The 24743-nt window shown below is 40.7% G+C and overlaps 1 protein-coding gene across 1 annotated transcript in view; it reads right to left on the bottom strand.

Moving 5' to 3' along the window:
• Positions 1-24743, bottom strand: part of AMPH (amphiphysin) — a 118175-nt gene that overhangs the window by 16864 nt on the left and 76568 nt on the right. The window contains exons 8-17 of the mRNA XM_061996544.1: positions 23613-23688; positions 22661-22743; positions 20018-20156; positions 16891-17019; positions 11897-12004; positions 8715-8738; positions 6670-6693; positions 3980-4012; positions 2530-2580; positions 362-478 (exon numbers count right to left, since the gene is read on the bottom strand). Of these exons, the coding sequence (XP_061852528.1) occupies positions 362-478; positions 2530-2580; positions 3980-4012; positions 6670-6693; positions 8715-8738; positions 11897-12004; positions 16891-17019; positions 20018-20156; positions 22661-22743; positions 23613-23688 (784 nt within the window). The remainder of the gene's footprint in view (positions 1-361; positions 479-2529; positions 2581-3979; positions 4013-6669; positions 6694-8714; positions 8739-11896; positions 12005-16890; positions 17020-20017; positions 20157-22660; positions 22744-23612; positions 23689-24743) is intronic.

Raw genomic sequence — 24743 nt, forward strand, 5'->3', positions numbered from 1 at the left:
TGGCTTAGTGCTTACAGCCTGGCTTGAGATAAAATGAGAAAACTGCTAATAAGGTCATTTAAAAATGGGATACATTCTTTCCTCTTCCGAGTTCATCTGGAATCAAACAATTTGTGAAACGACAACCACTCAGCTGAGCTTCAGTCTAAAAATGCCAGACATAAGAGGAATGACATTTCAGGGCTCAAAGGAGGATGTGTGCTGGAGACACATACTGTGACACAGCTGGGCACTGGCAAGTTCAGCCATGGATGGATGGTGACCATGGAAAAGGGTGGATGAAATGCAGCAGGCACATTCACCATGACAGAAGGTGGCTTGGATGAGGCCTGAGAGGTGGCATGGGGGACAGGTCACTCACCACAGCCTGCTCCATGGGCTCAGCAGGCTCAGCAGGGACAATCTCCTGATCCACAACAGCAGCTGCAGGGGTTTCCTCGACCTTGGGTTCTCCAGGTGGAGCTTCTTCAGCCTGAGGCTTTTGTTTTATTGATTTTTAAGTAGACAGTGGAAAAATCATTGAGGAGCACATGATAGCGGGGAGAAAGGATTGGAATGGGAACTGTGCCTGTCACAGTGCTGCTTCAGACTCATTATTGCTGGGTTTTGCCAGGGAGGGGATTGCAGTGACTGGTCTTACAGTATCTAAAGGGCATTTTCATCCTCAGTGTTCTGTATGTAAGCTGAACCAGTCCTACACTCTTCCCTCACGAGGTAAGAAAGCATCAGCTTCCTGAATTAGAGAAAGGGGTGATGGAAGTGGAGGGGAAGGCACTCAGTTTGCTCAGAAATGCTCCAGAAACTGATGACGAGGCCAAGAGCTGAAACAGGCACTCGTGTATCAACCCTGAGCTTCAAAGATGACTCTTTAAAATTATCTCCCAGTCCCTACCTCTGCCCTCAGACAATATAATCCCTTCTCCAGTGAAGAAGCAATTAGGAGAGACTTAGTTTTTACAGGCACATGGCCAACCACTGACTGCTTGAGTTCTGGCAGTGGGAAAATCATCCCTGGTTTCTTATTAAAATGCTTTGCCTCTTGGGCTCCCAATCACATACAAGGCATCCATTTATCAACCAGCTATTGGGATTTCCACCCTTTTAAATTCTGGCCCAGGCTTGGTTTATTTAGCAAGAGGATCTAGCAAATATCACTAGCCCTGCAACACGTTTGGTCCTGTAGCAAGAGCTCACAGCAAAAGTGTGATCTCAGAGACGTTGCTTTGCAAATACATGTGCACGCAAGGGCAGAGCTGCAAGCTGTGCTCAGCATATTCTGTTTATAAGATGGCTGACTCAACCAGATAAAATAACCTCAGCAGATTAATTTGCCATGAACAAATTGCTCAGCATAATATGAAGCTCAAAAGCTATTTAGCTGCTTAGCAGTTGGTAACAGGCGGCTGGCTAGAAGGTCTCCTGTGATGAAGATACAGCTTCCATGAAATTCTTGAAGATACTAATATCTTTTCCTCCCTGATACTTTTCAGGAAAAAAACCCCCAACCCATAGCCTCTCACTTCTTTTCTCATATATTCCTTAAGGACAGTGATTTTTAAGGAGGTACAGAGTAGTCTGCCTAAGCAAGACATTCAGGTTTTGGCACAGCATAAAGAAACATTCATTATATTACACTATGATGTGCAGAAATCTCTCTGTGTAGTGTATTAATGACAGCTCTAGGGAATTTCACAAGGAAGAAATAGGATTGAAGAGAGAAACATAAAGTAGGTTTATCCCAGATAAGATGACTAATCAGTTTCCTGAGATTTAATGGTGGAAGAAACTTTTGGGCTTATAATCACAAGTAACATCATAATGCAGATTGCAACAATGTGCTTAAAGCCCTTTGTTGACAAACAATCTGGAGAGGAGCTACCACATTTCAGCTATAAGGAAAAATGCCCTCAGTGACAATCAACACAAGCACCACTAGAGGCATTATACAAAATCCACATGAAACAATACTGAGTCTCACTCTGCTGCTATTAAGCAGCTATAGCACTCACCCAGCAACTCTTCTATTCCACATCCTTACTCCAGGCTAACCAAAGACTGGAAGAGAAACTAAGAAACTGCCTAAGGATGATAATTTCCAAAATGATTCTCCACTCCTTAGAAGCAGACTGTGCCTACTATTAATATGTGGAGAGTGGATAAAACTACAGCCATACTGGAGACACATAAACAGCCATAGTGTACTATCATCTGCTTGCTGTACACTGGACCATAGAACTCATTCTTGTAATTTCTTAAATGCAACAAATAGACACACAGTCTACATCTTTGGAGAGTAAACACACCATAGAATATCTCATTTTTCTTTCCTTTTTCTCTGTGCTACCCTTGTGGAAGACTCTTTTGGTGAGTAAAGATTTCCAACTACAATGATACCACTCACCATCTCTTCCAGGTTAAGTGATTTAGAGAATGGAAAACACAATAAAGGAGAAAACATCTTTGCACAAAAGAGAAATGGTGCCATTTTTTACAAGGCATTTAAAAAGGAAGCAAAAAGCCACAACTTACCAAAGGCTCTGTCACATTCTCATTTGGCTGCACTGTAAATGCAGAGGTATCCTACATATAGAAATGAAAAACAATGATGCAAAAATACTTGAGATGGGATGTTTGCAGGTGTCTGTGATAGACTTGAGTTTTTTAATGGCTTATTTGTGTAAAGTCATAAGCAAATCCACATAAAATAAGACAAAAACAGATCATCTAAATAGGTAGTGATAAAAATAATTAGTAGTCAAGGACTATTAAAGGCATTCCTTTCTCAGTTACTTATGCTGTGCTTCTGAAGCATGCAACGTTATTAAAGGTAGTGAAAACTCCATTTAACACATGTGAATTGCAAGGACTTTGGTTTTGGAACAATGCACTTTTAAGATGTGAAACTCAGAACCTTTTCTACAGACTACACATGCCCATAATCGAGGAGAACACTAGCTCTAAGCTACTTTCATGTCCTTTTGATTCTAGGCTTCTAGTAACTACAGTAGTGATGGATACAAAATTTTACCTGCACTAAGAAGGTACAAAAATGAAGACGTTTTCCAACACCTTACTCATTCAGGACCAGTTGATTGGCAAAATATTGATGGGCAAATCCTTTTCCTACTGCAGTAGGGGCATCCAATTTTTACTTCCTCAGGGCAAATATTTTGCCTTAATTACTAGAGGTGGTAGAGTTATGCTTTACTTCTTCCTTCTGAATCCTTTACTAATTTAAATGTCCTGGAGCCAAACAGTTAAGCACTGGAAGATCCATTTCCAACCTTGAATAAGCTCAGCCTTTCTAGGTGCTTTTAAAAAATGTTGTACAGGGTGTGCTGTGTATGAGTCAGTCTCTAAAAGCAATGCTGGATATTAATGAGTCTCCAGGTTATCCACCTGAAATTTGGGATCTTGGCACAGCTCTGGAATTTGAAAGCATAACGTGGTATCTTCACACACTGTATCTCTGTTGAGCCTAACACAGAGTCTCACTGTCAGCACAGCAGCAAACAAATAACTTAGGTTTAACTTTCAGATGAAAAGATACCTTAAATGAAAATGAAGATGCAGAAACAAATAAAACTCATTTTCATATATAAACACAAAGTGTCACTGAAAGTATGTGAAACTGAGAAACATGCCTTAGGCAATTTTGGGATTGTGAGAAAATACCCACAAAAGAGCACAATAAAAAAACTAAACCAGCACTTTTAGGAGGAAAGAAAAAATCAGTCCTGCTAAGCTAGTCAGAAGTTTGCTATTAAATTCAGCCAGGCCAAGAGTACCATGAGTATTAATGTCATTCTAGTAACATCTAGGAACTGACTGAGAACTGACAAGGTTTGGATTTGAGTCAGTACAATATTGTTGTGCACCTGGTCTACAGAACAGATTTCCTGAAATTTAACAACCAGCCCTAACCCCTTCCTAACAGCACAGGAAAAAAAAATCACCTCAAAACACGTTTATTTCTTACCTGTGCAAATCCGTTAAACGCTGTGCTGGATGCCTAAGCAGAAGTGAAGATCAGAACAAGTTATCATTTGTTTTACTAAATCAGAACACGAGTCAAAACATTTTTATTTGCAAAATAAAAATGTTGTCCAGATACTAAAACCAAAAATCAAGAAAAACAAAAATAAATGAAGGGTAAGGCAGCAAGAAATCTGACGATAGTGCTATTTGGTAACAGGCGTCACAGGCTTAAAAGGATGTAAAGAAAACGACAGAAACAAAACCAAAAAGCAGAGTAATTTAAGTATTTTTATCAAATAATAATAATAATTAAAAAAAGACTAGGTGCATATAGAACACAAAACCTGTGAGACACGAGGTGCCTTCACAGTTCAAAGCTTCATTCACCGTTCGGAAACACATTTTGCCAGCCTGCTGTGTCACATGGCTGAAGGGTACCACATTATGAACAGTTGCATGGCAATTTATCCAAAAAAAATAAAAGAAAAAGGAAAAAAAGAATAGCACGAGCTTAGGAGGGGCAGTGGGAAACACACAGACGGATTGTTTTTAAACGACAAGGTTATGCATGGCCTAAGGAACTCGTTGTCTAGACTAGGCTACACACTGGGGTAGGTACCTCTTCTTTATCAGCCTCAATTTCCTGGTACAACAATCCATATCTCCGGTTAGCAATTTCATCTTCAGATAAATCTGAGTTGTTGGTCTCATTGTCCTTAGGACTAGTTGAGCTCTCGGTGCTAGCATTTCTGGAATTTCCCATTTGAAACAGAGCCAAGGGTCTAGCTATCTCCTTGCTCGGTCCAGGATTGCTAACGTCTGCCTGCTCCCCAGGCAAGCCTGATTTTACTGCTGCCTCCTGACTTTTGGTGTTCGGACCTACTTCTCCCCAGCTGTTATCAGTCCCTTCTAGGTCTTGTGTAGACCATTTATCGCTAATGCCTAACCAAACATTTTCCATGTTACCTTCCTCTGAGTCTTGCTGCTTGGGGAAAAAGGGCCAATTATCCAGTCCATTGGCCTGGCCATCTGACACATTAGTAAAACCCCATGAATCGTTAGTAACTGTTGGATCCCAGTTTGCCAGCCAGGGCTCTGTTTCCAAGGCTTCAGGAACATCAGTGCTACTGGGATGCTCTTCAGTGACTGCTACTGCTGCCCTACCTGTCACTTGGTCTTCCACATTATCTAGGCAAGGATTACTACAGCTCGTGCTAGCAGCATCAGCTGTCTCGGGCAGCAATGCCCACTCTTTTTCAGGAGCAGCTTCACCTTCAGGAGCAGCACTACCATTTGGTAGGAGGCTGTTGCTACTGTCTTCGGCTCCTTTACCAGACTCTTCTGTGCTGATTAACTCAGCATCACACAGAATGTTTCCAATACCTGTAGGGTCCTTTTCTGTGTGGTCAGTTACCTCTAGGTCAACATGTGCCATCATGTTTATACACTCCATGGATGTACTCTCTCCAGTAACACTGTCAGTTTGGTCTAAGCCATCCTCAAGTGTGCTTTCATGGTCCTGATCCCAGATACCAAAGACTTTCTCAGGTTCAGCACCAGTGCTTTCTATAGTTTTACAGTTGTCCGCTACTATTTTGCCCCCACCTTCCAGCACTGGGCTCAACAATGGTATTTCTCTATCTACCTCCTCAATGACACTGATCATTTTGAATTCCTCCCTAGGGCTTTCTACATTTGCACCACCGATTCTCCCAGCATCTCCATCATTGTCTTCCAGTTCATGCAAATTCCCTACCTCTGTGCTGACTAAAATGTCAAGATCTGATTCTGCTAAACCCTTATGAAGTTCTGCCTCACTGTTTCCTTTGGTTTCACAACCTCGCTCTTCCAGATGCTCTGTCCCTTCTACCTCCTTGTAGTTAACAGCTCTGGTCTCTACCTTTTCACTTGGCTTGACACCTGCCCACTCGTCTTCCTCCTGCTCTTCCTCTGCCTTTTGCACATCACATGGGAGGGGTTCATCCAGCAAGCTATCAGTTCCCAGGATGGGTGTCTCAAAACTGGTTATGTTCTCTAAAGGCTGATTCGTCACCACATCTTCCCACGGGGCATTTTTGGCATCCAACTGGTCCTCCAGTGAAGTCCTCTGGTTTTCATTTACAGAAGCTGACCCTGGTGCAGCATCCTCCTGCTCACCTATGACAGGCCAAACACTAGCAGGCAGAGTACCCGTGGAATCGACTGAGGTTTGCTCTGCCCCAGGGAAAAGCAAAGAACCGCCTGCAGTAATTTCCTGGCTGACACTGGGTGTGCTAATGTCTAGGCCCCAGTTGAGTGAACCTAGATCAGTTTGAGATCTGTTAACATCTTCTGATGACCCACTGTTTGGGGTTTCCTCCATGATCAGGTTACACAGGGAAAGACTTTTTGAAGAATCAGGCTTTAAGCAGACAGAAAAGCAAAGAAAAAACACAAGATGAAAAAGATAAAGGAGGACTCGATGAGAAAACATAAAATTTATATTTCACTAGAGCAATTTTAATTTAAAGAATAAAAGTGACTAAATTCAGCTGTTTAAAGAAAAGCTATATGGTTTGCAACATCTGGAGGCAATAGACTGCAATGTAAAAGAGCAGCACTGATAGACAAAACCAGAACACTCTATATTACACCGCACTGATTAAAGCGTGTTTCTACAGTGGCTGCGAGTTTGAGGGGAAGTTTGCTTACCGGCTGCACCAATTCGCTGCTTGTCTGCACAGAAGACAGGAAACAGAGAAAAAGAAGAACATGGTCTACTTTGTTACAGTGGCAGTTCATTAATTAGCAGTTCTCAACCAGCAGCAGTTACCAAAGTAGTGTAGGGAAGCAGTGGCGAGTCCTCTCCTGACACTTCACAGAAGACTAATCCCAGGCCTCTGAATTTGAGCCATGCGTTTGTTTCTGCATTACGTTATATAAGAAGTTGTGCATGTATGTTAAATACTCATCCTTGCTTTTCTCTGTGAGCTACTGACATTTTTAGCACAAGAACCCTGTTACATCTCAGTTGAAAAAGGGGTTGCTCTGGGAGACAGTGACCAATGCAGCAAACAACTCAAGTGGCAGTAAGGGTCACTTGTACTTACTAAGATATTACTGCACCACTCAAACAGCACACAGAGCCCTGAGCATCTAGCTCGGGTCATGATGGTGTATGTAGCACCATCACCCTTTGCCATGCAGAGGCATTTACATCCACAGAGAGTAGGGCATCAAGCCACTGTAGTGGTTTTGCCTGGGCCAGGGTTTGGTAGCTGGAGTGGCTACAGGGGTGGCTTCTTTAAACAAAGAGCTGACAGAAGCTTCCCCTGTAGCTGATAGGGTAGTGCAAATCAATTCTAAGATGGAACCTGCTGCTGACCAAAGCTGAGCCAATTAGTGATTGAGGTAATGCCTCTGAGATTAACATATTTGAGAAGGGGAAGAAGTGGCTGTGCAGATGCTAAACTGCAACTGCAGCAGCAGCAGCAGGGAGTGAGAATGTGGGAGCAACATCTTTGTAAACATCAAGGTCATTGGAGAAGGATGGGGAGGAGGTGCCCAGGCACTGGAAGAAATATTCCGCCATGACCTATGATGAACACCATGATGTGGCAGCTGTGCCCCTACAGTCACAAAGCCTGCTGTCTGCCCTGACACTTGGAATAGATACAAATGCTGCAAGGAAGATCAAAACCACTCTGTACTCAACTTATTAAGAACAACACAGTAAAAGGCTGATAATTCTTAATTTCAAACATTTAGCTGTGAAGCTCACTATTTACTCTATTTTTTTTAAACTAGAGCAAAGAGGTACATAATTATAACACAGAATACAAGCCTAATATTAACAAGCTATAAATAAAATGGAATGAAAGGAAGAGATAGATAAAGCTATCTAGTGTAAGTCGAGAGAAATATATTTGAAACATCTATGGGTTATTTTAGGTGGTCTAGATATTGGCAGTCTTGAAATTTTTGGCTAGCCTATACACATGACTGTTTTTTCGGGCTTTATTTAACCTTTCTCAATAGAAAGAGGTGTGCATTTAATACGCCATATGTCCACAAAACGGTGCTGAAAATCTGAATGCACAAGAAGCATCCACAGATTTCTGTGCTTGCTGAAGCTGCAAAAGGTCAAAAATGAGCTTAACAGGTTCTAAGTCAACCCAGCTACCTCCATGATACAGTGAAAAATAAGCTCACAAAAATGAGTTGTTGCTCTTCCTGCAGATCATTGTATTCGATTTGGCATCAGGAGGAAGAAGGGATTCATGTAATTTCCTAAAGTAGCATCTTCTTTTGTGAATAACTCCAAATTCGCTATATGCCCACAAAGACAAGTTAAATTCTCTTCTCACTCCTGAGTTTTGAGAAAACAGTTGTCCATTGGGTTAAAGTCCTGAGGAATCAGACCCTCAGCTGATTAAAATATTAGGTGACTAGTACCCAGCTCTACCCTTTAATATCCATAATTCAGGCATGAGAATGAAAGCAGCATGCATTTTGCTATGTTTGTGAATCACACAAGCCTAGATTTCTAACATAATTTAGGTTTTGTAGGCCAAGGATGAGAGGTTACTTTTTTCTTGTTGTTGGTTTTAAAAGATCGCAGTGGCTTCATACACTTGGAAGTGTTTGTCATGGTTTGTAAAATCTTTATCTTGGCTTTTGGTAAAAGCATGATAAATCTGAGCTTCGGGTGTTACAAAATCAGAGGCACGGAAATACCCCAAGTCACAGTGGCTTACCGTCCATAGATCCCATGGCAATGTCTGAAAAAAGAGGTGGAAAAAAGAGACTCTTAGAGAAACATTGTTTGTATACTCTGTGTTCAACATGCTACAGAACTATCTCTGTTAAGTAACAAGAAGGAACTTGTTTATATGCACATTTATAACACACATATATTTTATATATTAGCCTCTGTGCACACCTGTGCATGTGGGTACATATCTGCATAATATTCTTTTTGGTTAAATAGGATGGGCAGTATGAGATGGATGATGGTCTTTCCCACTTGGAAGCAGTTGTAGCTTTCCAGCAAACTCACACTGCCATGTGCTTGAGTACCAGCCAGATTTAGTGCACGTAACTGAGTGATATTCAACAAATACAACAAGCAGTCTCTGCAAGGTGTAAGCTTTAAAGAGCTTACATGGGTCAGATTTTTTAGCCAGTTAAAATCCACTACCCACTGAGAACAAGTGGATTTTCTCATAACTCTGACACCAGGAAGAAGAATGGTATACTTTTGGGGAAAGAAAACACATACGACTGATGTCAGTTTCTTGTCCAATCTGCTAAGTAATTAATGTCAGTGACCTCTCAGCAGAAGAGCTGAATGGACAGATGAAAGAAAACCAGCAGACTTCATTTCAAATGCATGTAGCCCACTACATGAGAAAGAACTCTACTGGCTGGTCCCAAAAACTGTCTGAGATGATTCAAAATACATCTGCTGTATTTACACCTAGGTGTACATGAAAACCAAAAGCTACAGACATTTGTAAATTAAAATGTAAATCTGTTCTTGAAATATTTGCAAATGTTAAATGTGACATCTAACATTTGGCTGAGAAAAATGATTGTTGCGTTTAGCTGCTTCTCTTGCCTGCTTCTTATTCCATAAAGACAAACGGCGCTCCGAACAACTTCTGCTTTCGCAAACAAAAGAGGAGCAATAACTCACTACTCAGATTTACAGCAAATTGTCAACAGCCATTTCTCCACCAGTTTAATTTGGTTTGAGTCCAGGTACATGCTTCTTCTGTGGATGTAATTCACAAATGTAGCTGCTTACTCTGCTGTAACATTATTAGCTGAACATTAAAGCTTTAAGGGAAAATGACAGGCCTGTTCCTAAGGCACTAACTAGCACAAACCTTAGGTGTCCCACTGACTTCCATGGAAGGAGAGATGGCTCATTTTTCTATTTTTTTTCATTTCCCTTTCATTTCTCATGAGACTTTGAGCATGAGGGGGAAGGATCAAACTGAGGGAAAGGTGAGACAGACCGCAGCTAGGAAACAGAGGTGAAGGTCAGGCACGTTTAGAAAGGCCTCTTCTGATGCAGCCATAGAAACAGAAAAGCAAGTAAGGGCAAACTGGAGCTCACTCACTGTGGTGTGATCACCCTGGCAGAGCAGTGGAGGGAGGTAATGAATTAAATAAATATCAGGGAAATCATGACAGGCCTCCTGAGGCATCATGGCACAGATGGCTACTCCTGTCTTCATGTCACCACTTCAGCATTTTGCTGAGGGGAAATTATCTGTGACTGAGGCAAAAACTCTCTGTATAGAGAAATACCACTTAAGACTTTCTTCTTAGGCTCTTTACAAGGTAGCACTAGGCTCTCCAAAGACTGCAACCACAGGTTTCATCCTGGCTATGTTGCCATAGTAATGAATCTGCCACATCCAGTACACCGAGACCCAGACTGGAGGGCTGTAGTCCCTTCTTTTATAACCATGGTGCTCTGACTCATCCACATGCTCTTGTGGATGTGGACCATCCTTTCTCATATGTATCTGTTGCGAGGAAAGATTAAAGAAGAGAAGAGATTGAAGGTGCTCAGTGATTGCTTCCTATGCATCTCGATGAAAACTTACAGTGTCATTTTGTATGTGCAGTTGTATCTAAACCATCTCTTTCTCGCTAAACCAATAAACTCTACAGTCTGTATGACATGTCAGGTAAAACACGCTTTGTCACAAAAGTTAGATGTCTTTGGTTTAATGATCCCACTGCTCTAATCAACCTTATTACAAGACAAGCTAAAAGAACAGAGTTAGCAGTCACAGCTAGAGTTTTCTGTCACTGTTGCACACCAAGGAATTTCCTTCCCCTTCCCTGTTTAGAGAAGAAAAATAACAAGGCACACAAAGCCTCTGCTTCTACCACAATGAGAAATTTCAGCTAATGTTTGGAGTGCTGACAGTACTGTTTTTCTGACAGTGTGTAACTCATCAGAGATCACTACAGATCTCACTACAGAACTAGGACTGCGCACGAAAGAAGAAAGTAATTAACTGAGGAAGAGATCAGCAGAGAACCAGGACTATCTCAGCCTTAAAGCTTCTTGTCTTCTGGCTCCTTTGCCAGTGCTGCATTCCTGGATAACTGAATAGTGCTGTCTCACAGTACAAGACAGGTTAGTGCTAATATTATTTCCTTCTCTGTGTACAACACGGAGCTACAGCTCTGCTGGCCAGGGGAACTTCCCTACTGTACTATCAGCCCTATGGGTAGTGAGAGTGAGTTTTGAATCTCAAAATAATAGATCTCATAGGGTAAGCCAATGAAAATCAGCAACCTGATACATCAGCCCTTTTTTTTTTCTTTCCTTTTATTCTATTTTTTTTACTATTGCTGCAAGGAACTATGATGGCAAGTTTTACCAGAGGAGGCAGAATGTTTTTAATGTAGCATCCTGCAAGGAAACATCCTATTCCATCCTCTCATTTTCCTTGAGGCTAAGCCTAAAATAGACTTATAAAAGCAAAACCATTCGGATCACATCCACTGCTTGGTACAGACACTCCACCACAGCCAAGCAATTGCGTGCTGACTCCACGAGACCTAGGTCCCCAGAGGCATCATTCCAGATATGAAGAGCCAAAGCCAGGTCAGAAACATTGTCAGAAAATCAGGCACTGGAGAATTATAGCATTGGCACTAAGAGTTATTCTAAAGATGGCAAAATAACAGCCTGTGAAAGTCAAGGCCAAGGAACTGGGAACCATTCTCATTGGCAGACATCTCATTTTACAACCTGCCAATTTCCTTTCCTTCCAGAACTTCATCAAGTACAGGGTTCCTGAAGGGGAAAGATAGATGGCTGACTAGAGCTGCTCAAGAAGATGCTGCAAATACTATCAAACATAGCATGTTGCATTCATATGCTTTGCCTACCTCAAGGCAAACATACCTGAGACATGGGTGAATGGGTAACTCCTGTTGATACAACTTCTGGCTTGAAAGGGTCAAAGTCCAAATCTAGCAAAGATTCTTCTTTCTTAGTTTCAGGAACTTCATTCTGTTAGAAAAGAAAAATAACTCTTGAAAGACTCATCTTTCAAAAGCTGCCCTGGGCAGCAAAATATTAAGAGGCCCAAGAAAAAAATTACATCACAGACTTTCTAGCTGTGGTGCAAGCCAGGAGGGGAGGAAGCTGACTTTCCTGAGCTTTAGTGTAACTTTTAATTTCATATTCATGAGCTTCACTCTTACGATGCCTTTGTTTTCTATGTAGTGCAGTTTTGCCTTTTCAGGCTAAACAGATCACAGCCCTTTTGAAAAAGTGCTGAGTGTTCATCATTTGACTGTCATGGACTTTTTAAAGTGCTTTGAGACAGGCATCAAAATTAAAAACTACAGAAGTGGCACCCAATGTCCACACGTTCCGACAAGAGAATCTCTCCCCAAACACAAACATTAGTAAAAAGCCAATATGGAAGGACACAAATGCATTTGAATTAAGTTTCAATTCTGAACAGGGATACCAATTTACATTTAATGCTGCCCTTAGCTCTAAACTTTAGGAAACATCTTACATAACACTAACTAAATCTTGCTACACTGATCTGCTCTTACAAAACTGGATTACGCAGTAAAGCCTTTTTTTGCTTGCAATTAATGAATTAGCCAAGGCCTCTGAGGTCACTATAAATATATACATATGTTGGTTCAGGCCTTTCCCACTGTAAAGTAACGTGAACAAATAGTAAGCGTGCTTCAATATAAGATTTTCATCAGCTGTGAAACTGTAGCTGATTCAATTATCTCTAATGATGTGTTCTAGGCAAGCAATCTTGGATATGGGAACAAGGCTAGTACTGCCTACTGCTAGCTGGTCAGTCTTTTATCAAATAGTGAGAGAAGCTTGTCTTTTGATGTACAGAACATGTAGACAGCAAATTATTCATTAAGATGCTATTTGGCAAGGTGTTCAGCTTAGAAACAGTACCATGGGAAATTATTTGTACACATACATTTACATATAATCTTACGTAAGATTGGTAACACAGGGTCAGACCACATAGTCCAATGTCCTGTTCCTGACTGTGACCAAAGTGTACGCCAGGGGAAGTCTACAACAACAGGGCAGTCGTAAGAACAGCAAAACTAGGAGATAATAATAATGATGACGATAATAATAATAATAGTAAAACAAACAAACAAAGCCTTTTCTAATATTAAAACATTTAAGAGTGTCAACTTTCAAAATTAGTGTTATTGTTGGTAAACAGATGTTCAAATGCAGGTAATTAATGGCTTCCATATGCCACAAGACATCTTTGTGTCACCTGAAAACGCGGTGAGGTTACCTCCTCAGTTCTCGTGCTATGAATGACAGAGTGACCTGGAACTCTTCAGGCTAGAAGAGGAGTGCCAGGGGTGATGTGAGCAGGGTCTATACCAACATGAAAGGCACAGGGGTTTGACTGCTCCATGACTCATCCAAAGCAGGCAAGTAGATGCCAGTGAAGTTGATGGAATAAAGCAAAGGTAGTGATGCTCCATGTGCCACAGAGTTCAGCTGGAGACCTCCTCACCATTGGGTAGTGTGAACACAAAAATATTTACATGTGCTGAAAGACTGAATAAATTTGTGGTATGGCTTATTAAGGATTACTAAACAGGTAGAAATCATGTTGAGGAAGCCACCAAGCTGCAAATGGCTGGAGGCTGGGAGACTATAGGAGAAGGGAGTATGAGGAGTACCAGCTTTGCTTGCTTGGTTTTACATTCCTCACTCAGCTTCTGCTTTTGACACTGATGATGATGGATAACTGGTCTGACATACTGAAGCCAGTGTTGTGGTTTCATGCTTTAAAAAGTCAAAACCAAAGCAGTCCTTCCCACCAGTAACCAGTATTACATTCATTCCGCCATGCCTTTCATCCAATGTCGTTAGATGTCATCACATATGCCCTTGAGGCACTAGTACTCATATGGTCATACAGCTTGATGACACAACACAGCATTAGGTAGCATATAATCAGAAATGGATGGGGATGGAAGAGTTCATTATCTTTCAGTGAGGTTCGAGAATGAAGTTGTTATTTATGGGACTGAGTTAAATTAATAGGATTCTCACTTAGGCCATGCATGATGACTGCTAAAGTAACTGTAGTGACAGAGCACTGACTGCAAACAATACCAATTACTGTTACCCTCAGACCAAAATGAAGAGTACACTTGTCGTAACTTCAGGGCCAAAGGATCCAAATAAACATATAGAGTAACTGAGAAATCACATTAGCTGGAGCTTTAGGAGAAACGAAAACCTCAGGAAAACTTTCAATAAGGGACAAAGCTGTGACACAAAGGCTTGCCAGTCATCTTATGTTAACTCCACCATAGCACGATGAAGCATGAATAAATGCCATGTTTGAAAGAGGTGGCTGTGGCAGAAACAAGGTTGTATCTCTCAGAGGACATGTATGCACAAGGGTTGGACAAGGCATGAGGAACCTGCATGGACCACTAGAATTGCTAACTCCTGTCTGCACAGTCTGTACAAGCCTTAAAATAGCCCTAGCAGAGATGGGTTGCTCCCTTCAGAGCTGTCTGACACACTCAGGTATCTTTAAGTACCTGGAGTAGGCATATTACATGGACCTACAATGTCCAAGCTAGTAACTGGACACTAGAGAGCAATGTGATGTGAAGAAGAGATTAAGCAAAGAACATTCATTTCTAAAGGATTCTTTCATCTGGTCACTCAGGTACCACATCTTCTCACCTCTTTCTTTTACTTAGCAGTAATTAAATCCGTTCTTGACAATGAATAAACTGTATGTGTGAGCTGCTTTTTGAATCAGGGCCAAAATATTAAACAGTGTTAAGCAGAACTGTCTTTTAGCATCTTGCACAACACTGAATCACAGACTCACAGAATCTTAAGGGCTGGAACGGAGCTCCAATGCCTTAGTACTGCTTGGTAAACAAAAAGATGAACAATAACAAGTAGAGGCTATTAATGTTGCAGAGGAGAAAAGTGTTTGGCTGTTCATAATCCTGTCTGAAACATGTGAGTAAAGCAGAAAATCTCTATTCATCAGCCTGTTGGTTTTGTGTCTCTGTGTGAGCACACTGCCAGGGACACCAGCCATGGTCCTTTGGGAAGTCCTGCACTCTTAGAGGCTCTGCAGACTCCATAGTTTCCTCTACACTGTCCAACAAGGGATTACAGGAGATGCCATAAGCACCAAGAGGAATAAATCCACATTTCCTGCGGATTTCATGCAGGAAACAATTTTCAATAACATTTTTCAGTAATATATCCTTCTTATAGAAGGATATAAACCTATACCTCACACTGTTTGGGTATGCCTGTACATACCTAGAGATCTCAGATACAGTAAGGATGCCTTAGTGATGGGAGTAGGCTTTGTGGAGGGAGAATTGCAGATGATTTATGAGAAGGTGGCCAGGGAAGATCTTAGGTCATTGCCAGGTCATTGACTGAGGAAAAGGGAGGGATACAGATCACTTTCTGAAGGCAGATCAATTTTTCCTTGAGAGATAAGGGAAAGATTTCAGTTCTCAGGAGCATGCCCCACCTTTATTATGCTATTCCATTTCATAGAAAAGACAAGAAGATTCTGGAAATTTAGCTTACACTTAGTTAAAGCTCCATTCCAGTGTAAGCTCTTAATGGAAAACCAAACAGGTTCCATTTCTGCTTCCCTGGCTGTCCTGACAGGTTAGGTGGTTACTGCATTTAGTGCTGGGGGACTCATCTAGTACAGGTTACACTCACCCTTACCACTGATGTCAAGAGCTCAGTCTGCCAGAATGATAACTCCCATGAAGTCAGGGTACAATGATGCAACAGACCTGCAATCTCCCTTCAGTAGGAGGGCCCAGCAGCAGCTGCATCTTGGGAGCTGCCATTAGTTCCTTAATTGCATGGGGACCTAACTGTAAATAACACTTTTCAATTCCAAATAGATCCCTACAGTTTGGCAATGCCTTTTTCCCCTTTCCACAAGAAAACAAAACATCACATGTTTGAATTCTCTAGAATACTTTTGTTCTTTGCAGCTGTGCCTGTGTTCTCCTGTGTTGTCAAATGAATCAGTACAAAAACAATAACTCATACGAAAACAAGAAATTCATAAACATTCTGCATAAGCCTCAGATCTGCATATTTCTACCCAGTCTATCAGACATGGGCTCAGATTTCAGAGTTGCAATTACTATAATAGAAAGGGTCCGTTATTGGACAATGAATAACCAGCAGTTACTGTAACTGCATAAAGCTGAAAAATTGAACAAAAATTACAGAGACCTATTTCACACAACTCTGGCTTTTCTGTTTGTTATATGTAATTTTTAAAAATGTCCTAATTTCATAATAACGAGATAAAAGTGTTTTTAATCACTGCTGCGTAACTGACGCTTCTATGAGTCAAAACCAAGTGAATGGGTAATCTAGCTGGAGCAGCCCTTTCTACCTGCAAAAAAGTTGATTAAAACAACCAAATCCCTCTTTTTTTTTTTTTTTTAGATCACTCAAAATAAAAAAGGAATAAGTTTCATGATTTTGATGGAAGAAGCAGAAACAATGAAGGATCACTGTAAAGTGCCATTATAAAAAAATCATGTTAGATGAACTCTCAGCTTGCCATGCAATCTGGATGCAGTTAAATCTCAAACAAGGCTGCTTCACAGCATTTTTAGTCAGGCCTCTCAGGAAATCTCTCATTTTTTTCAGCATGTTAGCAATGTTAGCCTTTTCAAGTGATTATGTGTGGCCTAGTCCAAGATAAAACACCATATGACTGTCCTTTTCAAGAGAACACAAAATGGTAGTTTTGCACCCTCTTCCTCCCTCCCCACAGTGATCAGCACCAAGGCCACTGTCTTGGGTGACTGCAAGATTGGACCTATACACCATCCTCTGAAGCTTACCTGCGATGGGGTTGTCACGTTGATTTCTGGAACAAAGTTGTCGTCAAAGAAGTTAATGATGTTCTCCTGTTGCAGCTCCTTCGTGGGCGTGAGCTTAGGCAGCGGTGGAACCGGCGGACCTTTCCTCAGCTAGGCAGACAGCAAAAAGGTCACAGACTAGCTCAGGGATAAAAGGAAGAGCTTTATAACTAAGCCTAAACAATCTTTGTTATCTTTTTATCTCTACTGCTTCACTTTAACAGCAGGAATGAGCCATGGGTTGAAAGGAACTGTTTGTTTGTTCACCACCAAATGTCTTGAAATAAACGTGGGAAAAGCAACACAACTCTTATGTTTCAACCTCATTCCAACCCAAGGACTAAGATTCACACAAAAGCCTTTCTTGGCTGATTTTTTTCTGCTGTGTTGGAGACAAAGTGCAAGATGCTTCCCCTCCTATGCAGCTTGTAGTTGGAAGGACAATGCTGTAGTGGAACCAGGCCTTTGCAGCTTTTTGGCTTCTTAAGTTCATTTCTGTTTAGCTTTGTTCCTACCCACCTGTTGCTACCCTTAAAGCCTAACTTAATGCTAAGACCATCTAATCTCTGGGAACCATATCAAAGTTGCTTAGGTTACTAATTCCCCCTGCTCTTCAGAGATTCACATAACTATGACAAACTAATTGCTTGGAATAGCACCAAATACTATTTGGATAAATTAAAAATCCGACAAAGTACCAAGGAAAAAAAAAAATCCACATGAAAATCCTCAGGTGGTACAGTGACACAACACCACAGGCATCACTGAGAGTAAACTCAGTCCTACCAGATGAATATTCAGGCAGTGAGGTGTCACATTTTGGGAGATCAAAGAAAACAAGTGTGCTCACACGTAACTAAGAGCAAAACTAAATTTCTTCTGATGTGCATCCACCATAGAAATACCAATCTGCACACAAGCTACTCCAATTCTGAAAATATCAGGTAACATCAGTTACACAGGTCTTTGATACATTCACAAAGTATTACAGACAACACTTCTGCTACAGATGAAGCTGATGCATGAAATTAATTCTTATTTCATCGGTACTGGTGAGAATAAAAATGACTCCAGTGACTCCGACAGTGCCTTTACTTTCCCATTGTTATCACAGCAGTATTTAGGCTAGCTCTATTATGCACTGGTTTAGAGGCTGACCAGACCAGTGATACTCAATGGCTAATTTTCCCCCAGGTTAAGCATAAAATTGAAGATGAATGAAAAGCAGAAATATACAATGTGCTGAAATTCCCGAGGAGGTTTTAGAAATAGGTATTTCAAGTTGTCACTGTTGGGATATGGATCCTTAGAGACTATGCAACATTTTAGAAAGTGTTTTGCTTTGTCACAAGTCCCCTCAGTTCACTGGTGTAGCAGGGCACTGTGCCTAGTGAAAAGATTAAACCAGCCTGACTTGGCTATCTTGGCCCCAAGAATAATTGGGGAAGATAAGAAAATTCCTGAGTCAGTAGGCTGTGAAACAGACATCTCTGAGACAACTCTGTTGCTAGAAACCAGGTGTTTCTGCTAGCTCTGCGGAGATGTCAACTCACTAACAGATGACTGACAGTCAATCACTTTATTCTATAAAAGCCCAGCCCTCTTTCTGAGGGGTGGGGGATTCCTAAACACTCTTCCTTGGAATATGTCTGGATATTCCTCTCTTGAGCAGGAATGCCCCTCAAGGTTACTCTCCAGAGCTGAGCGAGAGTCATCCACTGCCATCGATATGCGTAAGTAAAATCATTCTCTATGAAATAAGCAATCTCTACAAAATAAGTAATCATTAAGCTCACTTTGAGATATTAATTCAATTAATAAGTAGTAGCTAGAGTACTGGGTAGTAAACATTCCTCTAACTCATTGCCTATAGAAAACCTACATTTTATTCACAGAATGGCAGGGGTTGGAAGGGACCTCTAGAGATCATCACCCTGCTAAAGCAGGTCCACCTAGATCAGGTCACACAGGAACATGTCCAGGTGGGTTTTGAAAGCCTCCAGAGAAGGAGACTCCACATGGCAGCCTGTGCCAGGGCTCCCTCATCCTTACAGTAGTTTTTCCTTAAGTTTAAGTGGAATTCTTTTGCTTTCCAGGTTCTGTCCTTTACCCTTTGTCCTGTCACTTCAGACAACAGAATATGATCCTGATTGAGGCTGCATATAAAATATATTTTCAATTTCAATCATACATTATTGCGTAGAAGTAAAATTTTGATTCACTGCACTTTCTGAGTTTGCCATCATCACTCTACAGGAAGGGGACAAATGGGCACCTGGAATGTTCCAGGTACAACAGTTAGTGGCCTCCCTGTCACATCTCAGCCACTGCTTACATGAAAATATATATATGATCTCAGACAGCTTTTACTGAGAGATCTGGGGCTGTTTAGCCCAGAAACAAGACTGAGGGGGGACCTCATCAGCACTTATAAAACATGATCGCTCTCTGCAACTACTTGAAAGGGGATTGTAGTGAGGTGGGGATTGGTCTGTTCTCTCCAGTAATGAATGTAGGGCATGAGGAAATGGGTTCAAGTTGTGCCAGGGGAGGTTTAGATTGGACATTAGGAGGAACCTTTTCCCTGAAAGGGTTGTTAAGCATTGGAACCGGGGAGGTGATGGAGTCTTCATCCCTAGGATATTTAAAAGATGCATAGATGAGGTGCTGAGGGACATGCTTTAGGGGTGGGCTTGACAGTGTGAGGTTAGTGGTTGGACTTGATGATCTTAAAGGTCTTCTCCAGCAAAATTGATTCTATGATTCTAAGTACCTAAAGGGTGGATGAGACAACACTTGTTTTCTGTAGTGTCTGGCAACAGGACTAGGGGTAATGAACATCAGCTAGGACATAAAAGTTCAACTTAAACACAAGGGAAAACTTCTTTGCTGTTGAGATGAGGGAGCCCTGGCACAGGCTGCCCAGGGAAGGTGTGGAGTCTCCTTCTCTGGAGGTTTTCAAAACCCGCTTGGACACGTTGCTGTGTGACCTGATGGAGGGGAACCTGCTTTAGCAGGAGGTTGGACTGGACGATCCTTTCCAACCCCCACCATTCTGCGATTCTTTGGTACTGCACAACAAGCCAGCTTCTGCCAGGTTTCTGCTTACCTGCGTGGGTGACTTAGGCCGGGCTGGTGCCGGCGAGGCCGGTGCCAGCATGTGGTTGGGACTGGCAGTGGGGCTCGGCAGGGGAGACACCTCTTCCGGTGGCGAAGGCGTTTTCGCGATGCGGAGTGGGCCTGAGTCACTGGACAGAAGCACAGAACACACACACGGTACTGACTTACTGCCTCAACAATTAAATGTCATGGTTGAACCACACCCCTGCCGGACTGCCAGTGACTGTGATAGGCAGAACACGCTGGAGATGAACTGAACCATTACAGAATGACTACAACTACAGTTAAATTCTATTAAAACTCAGTGACCTACAGTGTCAAAAGAAGTTTCAATTTTGTGTGATCTTGATTTTTGGAACATTTGTTTACCTGATCATTATAACTCGAGGGAAACAGAGTACCTGCACTTTTTCAGATTCTATCTTTGAATTAAGGCTTCAGGCATAAGTTTGTAACTATCATCAAAAGTGAGATGGAAATATTGTCTTAATTTCACACAGTCCACAATAAAAGGCTCTGAAGACAAAAAAAAAAAACCCAGGGGAAGGCATAACAATGAATAATGCAAATAATTTTAAAAGCTCAGCAGCTTAAGAAAGGTTTAAATAAAACAAAAGACAGCCAAGATTGCTATAAAGATGTCGCTATTTTGAGAGGCAACTCACCACAACTATAAACACACAATAGTCATGTGACTTCAACAGAGCTCTGCTCATACTTTGAAAAGATCTGATGAAGTCCCAAGAAAGGATGTGTTCTTCCCAGGAAAGGACCTGGTGCAAACACTGAGACATATCCAGCTACCTAGAAATGCTGAAAGCTGACAGTTCGCGGAGGCTCTAAACTACAGCACTCGACAGCCACAGTACTCAGTAAGAGAAGAGCGATTCCTACATATCTTCAGGGAGAACAGAAGCACTACCTGACTGAGGAGAGCACACCATAAACATGTTCCTAATGCTAACACAAGAAAATCCCACTCTTTAGAAAGGACAGACTTAGCTCACACTCACCACCTCTTTCTGTGGAAATATTAAAAAAAAAGAAAAAAAAATAAGAGGTTATTAAGAAATATCTTTCTCAGGTCCAATACTTGTCTTCAGGATCCTCAGTAGCATAGATGTTTTAAAGGTATTTTTTAAAATACAGTTCTTAAAAAGCAAGATTAGATACATCTACTTCTCATTCTTCTTAGACAAAAAGGAAAACTGTTTCATCTTCCAAAGAGCCACTCCTGAATAGTCTTTGAGGGCATCATAACTGAAAATGGAAGTCCAAATCTATCCTGATTTTCACACAAGGCTCTGTGAACAGTACATCAAAAAGAAAATAACATGAAAAAAAAGCATTTTAAAAATGCTTTTCAAAATAAGAGCACACTGCATTAATCTATGTCTATTCCTTTGCAGCAATAATTCTCTTTTTCTCATTGATGGAACAAGTAACTCAGTGGGAATGAGTGTGTGCGTGTTGGACGTGGTCTAGGAGACACAGATGAACAAAATATCTGTTACAAAAACTGCTTGAAGCTTTCCAACAGTGCAATATTTTAATCCCATAAAAGTATTTAATAAATTCCTTATGGAAACATGCTCCAGGTTGTGAGTCCATCCTAAAGGGACTGGAAGTGGTGATGCAAGAGGTAACAACTCTGGGGACAGTGTTTAAGTACATATGAGCATGGACTAACACTGAACCGATCCAAATCTCAAATTTTGGACACATTCTCAATAAAGAAGTTTGGAATTTTACATAGGGTCAGAAGGTTTGATATTTCATTCTTTGTTCTTCTGAAGTGAGATCAAAACAAATGTAGAAATATTAGCCATATGTTTGAAGCAGATGTTACGTTATTTGGTCAGTCTTAATTGTTGCTAATCTGAGCCCAGCCTGAGGGCAAATCAGCAGCAACTATAACATTGTTCTGATTGCTTCTGATGAGCTAGTTTTGGCTGGAAAATCAAGATTTATCTGTTCACTCTAAATATTATTATGTTTTGCTAAGTCTATTACAGAAACAAGAGCTCAAATTATGGCAGAAAGGTTACATTTGTTGGAAGCAAAAAACCTTGTTTTGCTTTTGTTTTCACTTTAAGACATGATTTCTCCTTGTGACATTCTTTATACTCTAGCTTTTCAGCTTTTATGATGCTCTCTCAGATCACATTTCTTTCCGGAAGAGATAAAAGCTGACTTACAAAGCTTGGGATTCTCATCTAATCATATACCTTTAGGAGACAAAAACACATCTAAACATTTCAAGGCTTTAAAAAAAATTCTGAGAGTTAGCAACATTGCTGAAAATTAGGCACCTAAGAATAAATGAGCTCTATACTTAGCTGGTGCAAGTACACAGTCTACAGTGAACTAAGCTAAATTGCAACAGCTGAGAATATGGCTTTTATTCTTTTTTTGAGAGGAAAAATAAGTGGGTGATGAAGGAAGCTTTGCAGCTTCACTCATGTTGAGAAGAACTTTATCCAAGGTACCTTCATCTCCATCCTGAATGAATAAGCCCAGCGACTATGTTGTGCAGCAATCACTACTCGTGCTGTAGGTGACTACAACATATGCTAAACCCCACACAGCTTACTGCAAAACAATTTATACTTTAAAAAAGCAGTAAATTCACCTTGGTGCCCCTTGAATAGTGAAGGCCTTGTCTGCATGCTGATCTCCCAGCTTCGTCATCACTTCATATAGTTTGTGACATAGCTGAGAAAACAAAACACTTGTCTGAGATTCTATGAACCACTATAGTCATGACTCAAAACACAGGTGATAAACGCAGTCTGGTAACTCATAATCTGATAATATCTAGGTCCTTCCAAAAATACTCTGTGGCACATATACCAAAAGCCTAAGTGGAAACCTCTCAAAATCCATGGAATCAAAGATAACAGCAGTTCTTCAAAAACATAAGCTGGTTTTCAGAATACAAGTGTAGAGATGTGACTGCCTGCTCCCAGATGAAGGAGGTCGACTGAAGTTTAAAGCAAAACAGGCAGCCAAAAAGATTCATGTCTTCCTCTCTAAGACCTAATCTCAATTTACATGTGATTTCAATCAAGTGAGCTTTCCAAGCAATTTTAGGTACTATTAGTAAGTTACTACAGCTAATAGACTACCACTTAGCAAGGCACATTCAAAAGAACCTCAATGAAATTGCTCAATTTGCCTCACAGTTGGAAATATCGTTGCATTGCTGGCAATGTATACACAGCAGTCTAGAAGGGCATGCTTGACATGTTCTTACGCTGATCAAAGCAATGAGATGCTTAGCAATTGGATATGGAAAAAATACTGAAGGCAACAGTATGCTAAAAAGAAGTTATCAAAATAGAAACTGAATTTAGTGCTACAACTGATAATGCACTATAATCCAAAACTGTACAGGCTGTCTTTTCCTTAAAGAGAGTACAAAAAAATGGCAAGTAGAAATAAAGTTTATACTACAAATCTGGACCTAGGACAAATTCTCATGTGTGCCTCTGCTAGATTTTTACTGCTGCCTTACAAGGCATTTGCTTGCTGTTATGCACATCACATAATTCATGATACGTGAGATACTAATTTTTACTCACTAAAGCTATTTCCTTGTGAAACTTGGCTTCGAGGCTGGATACATTTTTGAAGGTGTTCACATAGAAGCCAACTCGTCTACAGAGGATGGCACAAAGAAAGGAAAAAGAGAATATAAGATAGTGATTGGAAGGTCACAAAGGCAAATTAGTTAATTTCATTTTTTCCAGTCTACAAGCAACATTCTTGACTATTATTCTCAGCAAAGCAAACAGTTGGATTGAATGTCAAAATTTCAGACAAGATTGTTCATGATTATTTCTGCTTGTGTTGAGAAGTGTCATATTTCACATTTCACAGAGTGAGCCAGGTTGAGACTACTCCACAGTGGGGAGCATCAGCTTGGGGGTAGGTATGCCATGCTCATCCCTCCTTAAATAAATCAGCCCTGAAATACATGAATATGTATTTTAAGAGTTGAGAGTTTCTAATATAGGCATTACTGCACATGTGGTCAAAAATCCACATGCCTGTGGTGAGTGTTTGCATCCCTCTTGTACACTTTGAAAGCAGAAGGTGTTTTCTTATGTTTTGAGTTATTTCTTTTCCTATTTTAAACTTTCATGTGTAATTTCTCTAAACTTTTGTTAACAAAAATAATCTCTGGCATAAGAATAAGGCTGCAAAATGTCAACTCAATGGATTCTTTTCTTTCTGAAGAACTGTAATAACTAAAAAAAAAAACCTGAAAGCAAATTGCTTTCTAAATTCTGCCTATTGCTCAAATTAAATTCTACCTTTCCCCGAGATTAGTTTGTGGGCAATACACATATTGAAATAAAAGGGTCCTTACTTGAAATCATTCATATTCAGTCTTACTTTTAGTAAGCCCATAAAATCTTGAAGTGCTAAGCTTTTCAACTGAAATAGGCAGAACAATCCTCTATTGATCTGAAATTTAACAGGAATTAATTCAGAAGGCAGAGAAAACAGAGGATACTTCAGTGACTCACAAAACATTTCCAGACTGTCATTTGCTAAAAGAACATATCACACTAGCGTGATGCTCTTTTTTCTACTGCTTTTGTTCTCCCATTCATTTTGTCTATTTTTTTCTTTATAAACAGAATTATAACTAAACATCCTGAATGAATGATGTATGTCATCAAATGCTTTTACATTGCAGACATAGT

Source organism: Colius striatus, chromosome 5 (assembly GCF_028858725.1).
Source record: "Colius striatus isolate bColStr4 chromosome 5, bColStr4.1.hap1, whole genome shotgun sequence".
Taxonomy (NCBI): Eukaryota; Metazoa; Chordata; class Aves; order Coliiformes; family Coliidae; genus Colius; species Colius striatus.